The 13,236-nt window shown below is 35.2% G+C and overlaps 1 protein-coding gene across 1 annotated transcript in view; it reads left to right on the top strand.

The window, feature by feature from the left end:
* Window positions 1-13,236, top strand: part of LOC144438514 (plasma membrane calcium-transporting ATPase 2-like) — a 108,208-nt gene that overhangs the window by 78,535 nt on the left and 16,437 nt on the right. Inside the window, exons 3-7 of the mRNA XM_078127577.1 lie at window positions 807-993; window positions 3,769-3,960; window positions 4,490-4,732; window positions 5,728-5,853; window positions 8,541-8,699. Coding sequence (XP_077983703.1) covers window positions 834-993; window positions 3,769-3,960; window positions 4,490-4,732; window positions 5,728-5,853; window positions 8,541-8,699 — 880 coding nt within the window. The 5' untranslated portion in view covers window positions 807-833. The remainder of the gene's footprint in view (window positions 1-806; window positions 994-3,768; window positions 3,961-4,489; window positions 4,733-5,727; window positions 5,854-8,540; window positions 8,700-13,236) is intronic.

The raw sequence follows: 13,236 nt of genomic DNA on the forward strand, positions 1-13,236 counted from the left end.
ACAATGATTGTGCCCCCACAGTCAACCCAGCTGTATAATTGGGGACCTGGTAGGATAGAGGTTGCAATGTGAATGCTTTAATCCTATGTGCTTTATAGAGGCTACAGTGGATTGTTTACTCCCCAGGGAGTTGAGAAAATATGAAGGGCATTGATCTATGCCAGGGTAATTAATTATCAATTGAGCACAGTGAGTGAAAACTCTATAAAAACTAACATTTTACAGTAATTTGATTAAAAGTTTGTTTTCTAAGATGTTCAATATGTTATGTCAATCAGTTAGTTTTAAGGGAAAGGAATACCAACATACATTTGTTTGATTTAAAATAATTCATTTTGGAGTTGAAATAGTCTTCATGTAGATTTTTTAGTCATGTGTCACACAGGTACATGTAACTGTTTTCGAACAGTTTTTCTCACAGATGAGCAACATTTTTTGTGGTTTTGTCAATTTTTTTTTTTTTTTTTTTTTTTCAAAGTAAAAATCAGCACTCAACAAATAGAGTTGCCCAAATATAGTAATACAGTATTGAATATATGCAAATCACAATGTCTAGTAACTAGATTAGTTGTCCTAATGTAGTTAGTTTGTTTCTGAATCTTTCCTCCAGTGAGATATTTGATAATGAAAGGTCGTCATTTCCAGAAGGTAATCTAGATTTATCAGGCAGTGGCACTTATATAGTCTATACAGCAGTTACGCAATGATGGATGGATTACCATGGTAACAGTGTCTGTGGAAAGTAGATCAATTAATACAAAGTGTTAAACCGATGTGTAATTCTTTCTTTTTTTGTGTGTTGACAGCGGTGGTGAGGTGGTAGGACTGTAACCATGGCAGCAGAGCCACTACCAGAAGAGCAGTATGATTGTACTGTGAATGAGTTGAGGGAGTTGATGGAAGTAAGGAGTCATGAAGGAATACAGAAAATCAAGGATAAATATGGAGACGTACATGAAATTTGTAGAAGACTGAAAACTAATCCCAAAGATGGTAAGTATATATAGACATCTTAAAGGGGTACAGGCTGTCAGTTTTTACTGTGGTTAGTAATACAAAAAACTTTACATATAACCATGGATAAACTAATCAAATATAGTGTGTACAATGATTCATGTAGCCGTGATGTGTCATTTTTTACCAACCATCCAACTCGTGAGTTGTTAATGTAATGACAGGGATTTCCTCAGATTTGTTGATACTACCAACAATTATGTCATCAAATCTTTCATCTAAATACAATGTACCAGGATTGAGTTATACCAGTATCAAGTAAAGAATGAGTGTGCTTCAGTAAGTAGAATACAATATAATGTAACACTTCGTAGGCAACAAAAATTGCATCCAAAAACCGTCTAAACTCAACCTGTGCTCCTTTAAAAATGTGACCTTTTGTTCTCTCTACCTGATTCATCATGTTAGAAGCTCAAAATGGTTGTCATACAGTAGTAGCATTGCAGACAAGATGTAGTGTTTAAAAAAAAAAAGGTTTTCTTTTCCTGCTTTACTAGTGTGGTTTGTGGTTTTTCTTCTTCTTTGATAGCAATAATAAAGTCATACTTTTTATCACCTAAAGGAAATCATAAGCTACTTTATCCAAGATAAGATTTTTTTTTTAGATTGTGTAACAGGATCAGTTCTAAAAGACTTCTTTGATTGAAATTTGATTTTAGTCGTAGGTAGTTTGATACCTGGTTGACCTTCCGTGACCTTCTGTGACCTTCCGTGACCTTCCGTGATAGATCTGATAGGCTAGTAAAACCATCAACTAATTTGTCTGAAATGCTGCAGATTTAGAAATTTTGACAGAAATCTTGTCACTTGCATCATTTTTTTTACTGTGACCCCTATTACCAAACATCACAAAGATTTAGATCTGTCAGGTTTAGAGAGATTCATTATCTATAATGGATATGAGATTTCACTGTGGTTTACAAATAAAATCATGGCAAAAAGTCAGTAACCTCGGAGTAAAGAAGTATGGCAGTGTTTATTATGTTTTTAAAGCAGTTTTTATCTACCATCTGTGTGAAAAGGATAGCAACGTATCATCACATCATTATTTGTATGAATTGTAGACCAGATATGTCTTTTGGCAAGTGAGCCAGATGTTTATATTTCATTTCTAATTAGGCTATTCTGCTGTAGTGTTTGACGGTAAACTTAGTGAAACTTAGTGACAGGTACAATGTATATGAGGGTGTGTAAGGTCAGCGCCAACTCAAGATGTGCTAATGTTGGTAACAGCAATTCCGTGACAACCAGCATTTTTATCCCACGTGTCAAAGAATACTATAATCAAATTGTGTCAACATACTGGCACCATTTAAAACTGTATTAACGTATTTACCAAATCATTGCTATTTACAAAAAACAAAACTTACACATGTACTGTACCAGATATAAAGAAATATCACAGATGTGAACATTCATATATTGTCACCAGTACTAATTGATAACGTGATACAGCCATCCTTGTCGGCCATCCATCCATCTGTCTGTCTGTCTGTCTGTCTGTTTGTCTGTCTGTCTGTCTGTCTGTCTGTCTCTCTGTCTCTCTGTCTGTTTGTTTGTTTGTTTGTTTTTCCCCTTCTCATTAATTTCTTTGTTTTTTTGTGTTTGTTTAATAAAACAATTAAGCATCAACATATCAAGTGACTTCTATATGTGATTTCCTAGCTACATTCAGACAGTTACTTCAATTATGCTAGTCAATATTTGACAGTAGTCAATGATATGGACACAGATGGAAACTGTTCTGTCTAAACATTTACATTCCTAGTAATATCCACTTGACAGCAATATATCAGTCCTGGAGTATGAGGTACATGACTGATGCATTTTTCTGTAGCTGTCAGTAGAATTCCCAGCTTTACAAAAATTTGAATGGTATGACCTAGATTTTGCAAGACATAACCTAGATTTTGCATGACATAGCCTAATTTTGCAAGACATAACGTGATTAAGCATGACATAATCTTATTTTGCATGGCATAACCTAGTTTTCGATTTTGCACATTAACTAGATTTTCAATGACATTACCAAAATTTCATCTGACATTACCAAAATTTTGTATGACATGACCTAGATTTTGCACGACATGACATAATTTTACATGACTTTGCATGTCATTACCTGGATTTTGCATGATATGACCTAATTTTACATGGCATTACCAATATTTTGCATGACCTGATATACATTTTGCATGACTTGACCTAAGTTTGCATGATATTACCAAGATTTTGCATGACATGACCTAATTTGGCACGACCTTGCCTTGATATTGCATGACACAAGCCCCAATTCTGATTAACACTGCCAATAGTTTGCAAGACATGAAGAGCATTTTCAACTTAGACAGTGAAATACGGTCATGGCTGGCGTACCGATAGGCTCCATGTGGAAGCAACGCCTATCAGAGTCCCACCCATGATACATACTTTGCAGTCAAGTTTCTACATGTATGAGGGGCATAAAAAGTAGCTTTGCTATTTTTTGATATCATTGGCCATGTATATACAGTAATGGATCCATTGCTATGGTCTTTTTTGTATCATAATGATATACAAACCTTCATACATACACATCAAATACGACTTTTTTTTTCTTTTTTCTTTTTTTTATAGGAATTTTCCAGTTTAAACACAAATTTGTAGTAAAATGAGAGTTTTTTTAAGTCCTGTATGATCTGTTCAGCATTTAGGAATCATAATACTGTTAAGCTGATATAAGAAATTGATTTTTTTTTTTGGTAAAATTTACAGGTGTAGTGGCTACAAAAGTGGAACTCGACCGACGACGGCAGGCTTTTGGTGCCAATGAGATTCCACCAAAAGCACCTAAAAGTTTCCTGAGATTGGTATGGGAAGCACTTCAAGATACCACTTTAATTATTCTAGAAATAGCAGCAATTATTTCATTAGGCTTAAGTTTTTACCACCCACCAGATGAAGATGGTAAGTTATATCCCAATATATCAATATGTGGAATTAGTTAATCTCTGTTCGATATCATTTGGGTTTTGCTAACGAAATTATGAATGACATTTGGGACCTTGTCATCAGTATTTATGAAGTGAAACCATCTCATTGAAGATTTAGATAAAAAGTTTTTGAAATTATTAGAAAATATGTAGTTCGATGTAGACTGTAAGATTTGTTGTATAATGCAGCCCAATTGAGCTTCTCAACTGCAACAAGTCAAACTTGATCTCGGTAATGGTGATGACCTGACTAGAGGCTTCCCATAAACTCTTGCAGGAAATTCCCAAAATGGCTGAACACATGTCAAGTACAGTATGACTTCTTTACAATAATTCAAACTTGTGTAAGTTACTAAGGTGCTGTTGTATGACCCAAAATCATAGACAAGTTGATAGCAGTCATTAATACTGCCATCAACTAAAGAAGTATACAAGTTGAAACTAGCCGGATTGGATTTTTCACTAACTGTTCATTCTATTCTCAATTACCTTTGGTGTTGCAGGAGAGGAGGGAGGAGAACCAGGTGAATCAGAAGCCAGCTGGATAGAAGCTGTAGCTATTTTAGTAGCTGTCATTTTAGTAGTTTTTGTAACAGCCTTTAATGACTGGAATAAAGAAAGAAAATTTCGAGGTCTTCAAGATAGGATAGAACAAGAACAAAACTTTGCTGTGATACGAGATGGTGTTGGAGAACAAATTAATAACAAAGAAATTGTTGTTGGCGATATATGTCAAGTCAAGTATGGTGAGTGTCAAAGTCAAAGTGACCTTCATGTTCCAATCACCCACACGCACACATACACATACACACGCACACACACACACACACACACACACACACACACACACACACACACACACACATACACACACGCACACATACACATACACGCACACACACACACACACACACACACACACACACACACACACACACACACACACACACGTATGTGAGTAACACCTATATTGAAAAAAAACAACCAAAAAACCCAATCTCATGAGTCAAAGACTTATACATATGTACATTCGAATGTCAAGGTCAGTCAGGGACCCCTATGTAAAGAAAATAACTTATCATTATATTGCCATTACCCACAGATTTGAAACAAATGGAAGTGTAGATAAATACAGTTCTCGGAAAGTGTATTTCTATGAAGTAAAAAGAGCAGATATGAAATATGAAATAAGAAGTCGTGGTTACCCAGCCTCTCGCTGCTGGGGGCTCTGCCCATGCCCCCTTCTCCCCCCTCCCCTCCCCGATATATATCTGTTGTAATTGTATGGATAACATGTCAAATAAGTCAGTACTCTTTCTGTAAACTTTGTCCAATTCTTCCATGCCCCCTCCCCCCCCCCACCCTCCACCACCACCACCACCACCATGAGAGTGTCTGGGGAAATGAGATTCCAACTATCCCGCACAGGAAGTAGCCCCTGGAGCAATGCATCATGGTTTGTCTTGTAGGCAGAACCCCAGCGGCGAGAGGCTGGGTAACCGAGACTATGTAAAGAGAAGAATTGGACAAAGTTTACAGAAAGAGTACTGACTTATATGACATGTTATCCATACAATTACAACGTATATATTGTTTACAAAAGATACATGCATTGCTGAATGATTTCAACTCACATAATAGATGAAAAGAAAGTAGCATATCACTAGGGGGGAAATCCTTTAACCTTTGACCTTGCTGATTGAAAAGAACTTATCATCTGTTTGTTTGTTATTTCTTTCAGGTGATTTACTTCCAGCTGATGGTATCATTATACAGAGTAATGATTTGAAAATTGATGAGAGTTCACTTACAGGAGAGTCAGATCAGGTCAAGAAGGGCATCGACCGAGATCTCCATTTACTGTCAGGTAATGTCACATATGATGGTCAAATTTACCTCATTTTATATAATACTAAGCTTTATTTGTTGCAGATATTTACTCTATACATAACTGTAAAAGAACTCAGAATGTATGTCACATGAAGATTTGATTTGCTGTCATCGGGTGAACTTGTGGTAGATAAAAGAAATGAATAATTTACGAAAAAATATGTGTACGAATTTATGAAACAGTGGAACTTTAAAATGAGTTGGGTTTTTTCAAAAGAATGATTATGTCTCTGATAGGAAGACAATGTCATCATTAATTAAGAGAAAATGTCGATGTAATAAAAACGCAGAGACTGCATATTATACTTAACTAGCCTACGTGGAATTAAGAATTGCAACTTTTGAAGTGTACACTCTACTTTTGTCAATAATCTCGTCAATTTCATTGTTGAATTATAGTTACTGTAGCTGTAGATTTTTATGAGTTTATGGTTTTGTTATTTGTTTCTTTTGCATTTGGTATCCATGTTGTTGTTTTTTTTGTTGCCGTTTCTCAGTTTTAGAGATTTTTTGTATGCACATATTTTCTTCCTGTAAGTCCTGTCTTTTTCTATAAAGGGTGCTAGCTTTTTCATTCATGCAGGATTCGGTCCACTCCCCTCACTTGCGCTACTGTGGGTAACATTTCTATCATTCTTATGCATCATAATCCTTCTGTCTCTGACACAACAAACCTATCAACTTTCTTTCCAAGTTTTTCAGTGAACAATTTTCTGTGAAGCACTGTGAAGTTCTTGGTATATTTTCATCATGTGTTGTCGATATAATTTATGGCAGTTGGGGGGTGGGTGATGGTGGAGGGGGGGGAGTCATTCAAAATTTATGGAAAGTTAGAAGTGAGATTTTTTCTCAAAAAAAAATCGAGTGATAATAAATTATGCTCACTACACTTGAACTGAAAATGTTGTCAAAAATGATCAATCAATTTTTGAAAAATTAATGAAAAAAATATGAATGCACAATTTCAAAAGGTGCCTGTGTGAAATCGTGTCAAGAACTTGGACAGTGTTTTACATCCATATTCTTTTTCGTAGCTTTAGTCATTTGCAATTGTGTTTTCTGTCCACTCTGAAGTGTCTAAGATCTGTTGTTGTGACTGTTTCTCTATTATGTGCCTGTATGCATGTGTGTTGTTGTGAAGTAGCTTATTTCTATCTCTTGCTTGTTTGTTCCTTTTGTTCATTGTGTGCAAATTTCATGAATATTGTAAAATTGTTCCACTTTTTGTGTAATATTTATTCAAAAACAATCCTTTATACTGGATTGTACTTAGTAGTGATAGACCTGCATCTTGTGTTGTATGTTTGTCTGTGTACTATTCAGGTAATGTGAATTGTCAATACCCAACACTGTTCGACACGCAATAAAAATATGGAAACTCAAAGTGTAAAAATTTTACAGTTATGTTTTCACACAGAAATTTTGATGTGAATGTAAAACATAAGATCATTTCTCTGATTCCAGGCTAAAATGGAATTTAAAAACTCCAAAAAAGTTTCATAAATCCAAAAATTTCTATTTAACAAATATGGACAGAAACAGTGTCGTGTACAGAGGAAATTTGTTGAGCCAAAATTTCGTATCTGTGTGTACGTCTATTTATTTGTCTGTCAATTCACTAATCTTGTGGATTACTTGGTAAGCTTCCATGACGTGGCCTTTAATTCTTTCCGGCAGTTTTGGGGCACTGCACTATTTTCTTTGAAAGTGCAAATGATAGTATACCGACAGCAGTTTTATTTAGTTTCCATCAAATTGGATGATAGTGCCATTTTGTCGTAAAACACAGCACAGATATGCATGGCATTACCTGACTTAAGTTCATGAATACCAAATCAGAATTGAAAATTTGTGAAAATTTTAGATGCTGGTAATTCTAGAAGACATATGGTAATGTTGTATGGTTGAAAAGTGCACTATGAAGTGATCAGAATGTATCTGTAAAATATATTTTGTTTGCTCTGTGGATTATGAAAATTTTTGGTGTAAATTTTACAATTGCTGCATATGGTCAGATTTACCCAAAGTCTGCAATGCAGCAAAGTACACCATTCATAAAACAACATTCACGTTCACATCACATCACAGTACTTTCTCTTCAACAGCTGTATGGATGGTATATTGATACCGGTATTTTAGGCAGACAATGTCAGTTGATAACACGAAGAAATTAAATACTGTTGTATAGAAATCAAAGCATATGGCCAGACTTACCCTGAGTCTGTTCATGCTGTAAATAGACCAACAACATAAGGACACAGCTTTATGTCCTGGTATATGTTTGGGCAGTGAAAAGAAGAATCAAAACTAACATATACACACTATGATCGTGAAAAAAAATTAACATGTTTTATGTACGTTGGTTTCTGTTTGTAATTGTTTGTGATTCCTTGAATTAGCAAATCAAAAGTATGCAAATTTAGTGAGGATCTCTTTTCATGGATTTTGAAAGAAATACCCTGCATGAAAAATCTCTGTTATCCTTCCCCATCAGTATTCATTTGTTTATCTGTTGTTGTGAAATGTACATGTATTACAGTTCTAAGTAAAAAAAGATGTCTTTTGTCAAAGGAAATCATGCAGAAAATACTTGTAGCCTCTCTCAGTGTACAAACATTGTACACAGGTCTGTTTCATAGTGTTATTTTGTTGTCATGGATACAGGTACACATGTGATGGAAGGAAGTGGCAAGATGGTTGTGACTGCTGTTGGATTGAATTCCCAGTCTGGTATCATCTTTGCTTTACTGGGTGCTACTGAAGAAGTTGACGACAAGGACAAGAAGAAGAAGAAGAAAGATAAAGATGCTGATAAAGATGGTGGTGAGTATTTCTTATACTATCTATCTTTAGTGATACAAAGAAATTCAGAATTTGTTACCATGGCAATCACTGTGCAGTGCCCAGGTACTCAAGGAAAACCTGTGTTCAGTAGAGTCAAATTGAACAACACTCTCGGTGTACAGACTTGGTTCATTTAATCAAACCCAGCTGGCAGTGCGTGGGTTGAAGCCCAGAATGCAACTGGTAAGAGGCAAATAAGCTAACCACTTTGCCTACAAGAACCTGCATGTACAAGTACAAGTTTATGGTTGCATGTAAACACTGCAGCGACTAGATATTGACCATGCAAAATGAAAACATGGAGATTGTCTGTGTCTTTGTACAGTTCTTGAAGTGACGAGTTCTAATGTAAAATCTTTAAGGAAAAAAGAAAAAGACCTGTTTTAGCTGAAGGGCCAAGACAGCATCTCCTTGACTTTAGCCTGAATACAGCCAAAGATGTTGAGGAAACTGCTTCCTCTGACTGGTGAAAGTGGGGACATGATCAGCTGTTCTTTTTATCTATCATTGGGGATACAGTCCCAAAATCCTGGATACCACCGTTGGTTCTTATAAAGCATTCAAAATGAAAACATTGAGATGGCTTACCTTTGATATAGTTGTAGAAGTGAACAAAATACAGACTTGTACCAATACTTGTGTACGCTATATGTGCAGAAGGCATTCGAGATGAGACATCAAGAGATGGCTTACCTTTGATATAGTTGTAGCAGTGAACAAAATACCAGCTTACTTGATCAATGGTTATATACACTTCGTAAAGGAATTCAAGATGAGACATGGAGATGCTGTGTCTTTGATACTGTTGCAGAAGTGAGCAAAGCTGTGATTGTTATTTTACTTACATGTACTTTCCAAAAGTATTGACCTGGAGATATATGTGTTGTATAAAAGAGATAAGGCGGTACATATTGCTTCTCCTGAGATTAACTGCTGGTCCAATGATCAGAGTATAGACAAAAGTAATACTTACAGACAAATTTTGCATTCACAAAGAAACATGTTAGGAAATAAGTTAGAGGCAGCCTAGTTTTATAGCTATAGGTTGTGTTGCCAGACTTGCCATGCCTGTAGGGATAACACTTAGTAAGATACTCACTGATTCACAACTACTCTAATTGCTTCCTTCATTCACATTCCAAGCAAGCCTTTCCCTATGGAGCAGCACTCAGGAAATCAAATTCTGCAATTTATACCGTGCATGTAGTTTGCCTTTGATGTCCTCACCATAGGATAATTCTCTGAGATGAAGTGTATATAGTAATGGGCATTTATCACTGCAAGGCTGCAATTCCGAGAATTCTTAGCTAACCAGGAAACATTGGATCATAGGGTAACGTCCCCTCACAGCTGGGTGCAAGAAGAAACTATGTCATCTTCTGACTGCCCAGTGATTCTAGATAGAATGAGTGTCTTGGATTTTAATTGAGAGTAGAGTACTTTTTGGTTTGAAATTGAATAGTGTGACATGGCATCGTATATACAGATCATGTCTTGTTTGATGACTAGACAAACAGGTGATTCAAACTAATATAGTAACTGCCTGTAGGGGCTTAACTTGGATCGAGTGCGTGTGTGTAAAATCTGAGATTGAAATATGAGTGTATCACTGTTGAATGACATATACTTCTGTCAGAAATTACTGGCAATGTATGAAAAGAGATACGAAAGTTCAATAGGGTATCTCATTGTTATACTCTGCAAACTCATCATTGTTGTTGCTGTAGGGTTTAACTAGCTTTCAAGCAAAAGTATTTTCCAGCTTTCTTTTGTCTGGTATATTTTGTTTCTCATTTGAAGTGACTGTTTGCAAAATTTTGCCCTTTTGTATTTACCGTGTTCGCATGTCTTTTGAAAGGAAAACGTATAACTTATTAATGAAGGTGGGTTTTTTTTGTACCAGACTATGTCTAAACTTATCAATACATCTGTGAGTAACATGCACTGAAGCAAGTACTCAGGATTTCATTAAGTCATGTTTTTAAATCCAGGGATGTGGAAGGGATAAATAATGTCGTAAGTCATTATACGAGACTAGTAACTTGATTTCTAGCCTAGAAATTCTTACATTTGGAGTAAACTATAAACCACATTCATCTTGTTGTCAGCAGGATTCCAACACACCACTTGAGATTTGACTCTCTGTAAATGAAGGTACAAAATTTAGCCAATCAAGACTTTCTTTTTTGAATTTTGAGTCATTTTAAAAATTAATTATGGCACTAATTCCTTTTAAATTAAAGGATTACCAATATTCCATAATTCTTGTGTAAAATGAGGTTGATATGTGTCAAAAAAGTTATAGAAAACAAAAATTTTGTTTTCAATTAATTCTTAGTGGGAAAATATTAATTTTGTGTGTGCACATAAATTTTGCCTTTGATAATAGCAATTTTTGTGTGTATGTAAATTTTGGCGGGAAAGTGGTAATTTTGCATACACGTAAATGTTGGCAGAAAGTGGTAATTTTGTATACATACATGTATTAGATTTTGACACCAAGGTGTGGGTTATTGATTCAAAGAACATTGTCAAACCTTTGTTATTTTCATGGCAGAAAGTTCGCAGTCTCAGGTCCGAATTAATACTGATTACTTATGTCCAGATACATTGTTTTGATTAGTTGACTCCATGTGTTAATTGGGCCAAGTGCGTGATGATACTCAAAAATTGGTTTGAAATTAGCATATCATACCACTATGCAAATGATATGCAAATGAGAATTTCACTACTAGCCTACTTTCCAAAATCATGTATTCTCGTCAGCGTGTTTATCTAAATCTTCTAAAGGAGTTGTAATTTTCAATACTTCATGCATATATTGATTTAAGAAGTCAATGGTAGAGTATTACATCAATTTTTAGTATGTTATCAAAAAATTGAATTCGTTTGACATTTAGCAGTTAAGAACCGTATGATTTATCAGCTCCTAGGCGTCGTACAAGCAGCATGAAGTGTTGTAAAATATGTGTATGCAAGCATATTTAATTGCTTAGAATAGTACCATTCATCAAAGTCGCAAGGTTTGTGATTTTCAGAATTGGAAAAATAAACTAATATGTGTAAATTACACGCAACCCAGGTCACACCGATGTATCAATGCAATTTTGTGAAGTACAGGAATATATGATATGTCATATTACATCACCAAAATGCAGCAGGTGTAAAATTTATTGAGTTATCGAAAAATCTAAACTGATTATCTGCTCTCGCTCTCAGATCACCCATTTATTAGTGCAAGTCTGTCGAGTGTAGTGTAGTGTTGGAAAGACTTAAACATTATTATTTCTTGGAATTTTCATGTTGTAATCTACATAAATCATGTTGACTGAATCAGACTTCCTCTCAAGGGATACACACATTCATAAATGTTGAAGCTGACAGTTATAATAGTCCCCCCCCCCCTTTTCGTTGAACATTCTCTTAATAGGTAACAAGTGATATCATATTCAGGGGAGTTTGTTTGACGTCCTGACCAACAAACAAGCAATCTCATGAAACAATATCTCTTCATTTATTTGTTGTATCGTTTTATTACAAAGTATAGGAATTGGGTATTAATCTTGCTTACCCAGCTTGCGTGCCATGGAAATCAAAACTGTTTACATTCAGCAACCTTTTTACATACATTGTATATATATATATATATAGGTTTTGAAAATTTGAACCAAATTATATGCTATAGACCCTACAGAACTGTTTCGTGAGGTGCGTAGTCATCACTCATCACCCCTGATGAGTGAGGACTACGCACCTCACGAAACAGTTCTGTAGGGTCTATAGCATATAATTTGGTTCAAATTTTCAAAACCTATATATAATTCGCTCTACTACCCGTATTGAGCACTTTTATGTGGTTTTATCTACATCCAGTCAATTATATATATATATATATATATATATATATATATATATATATATATATATATATATATATATATATATATATATATATATATATATATATATATATATATATCAGGAAAAAAAGTGTGATTTATTCATGAGTCTATTAACCAAAAGTAATCTTCGTAAAACTACAGCTGACTATCATCTCCTGATATTAGCATGTAGGCAAGCATGGCGTAAAGCTGACATATGCACCGAGTGTGGTAATTGGATCTGACCATCTCTGTATTTCAATTGAAATATTGACATTGACAAACTTACAATTTAGTGATAGTTGACCACAGGAGTCATGCAGCAATCTCTGCCAACCAACCAATCCAGGGATGATGAATGTCACCAGTGTAAATTTATGGGCTCGTTAATCCAAGCTTTCAGTGTGCATAACTTAAACTCTGCTGTCAGGAGAGTTCAGTCATTGAGAATATTGAGATGTGTTCTCCGCCACTTTGGTGCCAGGTCTGTCAAAAACCAGTTATGCCTCAGGCTGGTGCCATATTGAATCCTAGTATTTCTAGTCATTCTTTTATGTTCTGACTTCAGATTCATGCATTACTACCTTTTATGCGTTTATGATATGTGCCATTTTGCTTTGAAATTTGTAGGCACG

The sequence above is a fragment of the Glandiceps talaboti genome, chromosome 1 (assembly GCF_964340395.1).
Source record: "Glandiceps talaboti chromosome 1, keGlaTala1.1, whole genome shotgun sequence".
In the NCBI taxonomy this organism is placed as follows: Eukaryota; Metazoa; Hemichordata; class Enteropneusta; family Spengelidae; genus Glandiceps; species Glandiceps talaboti.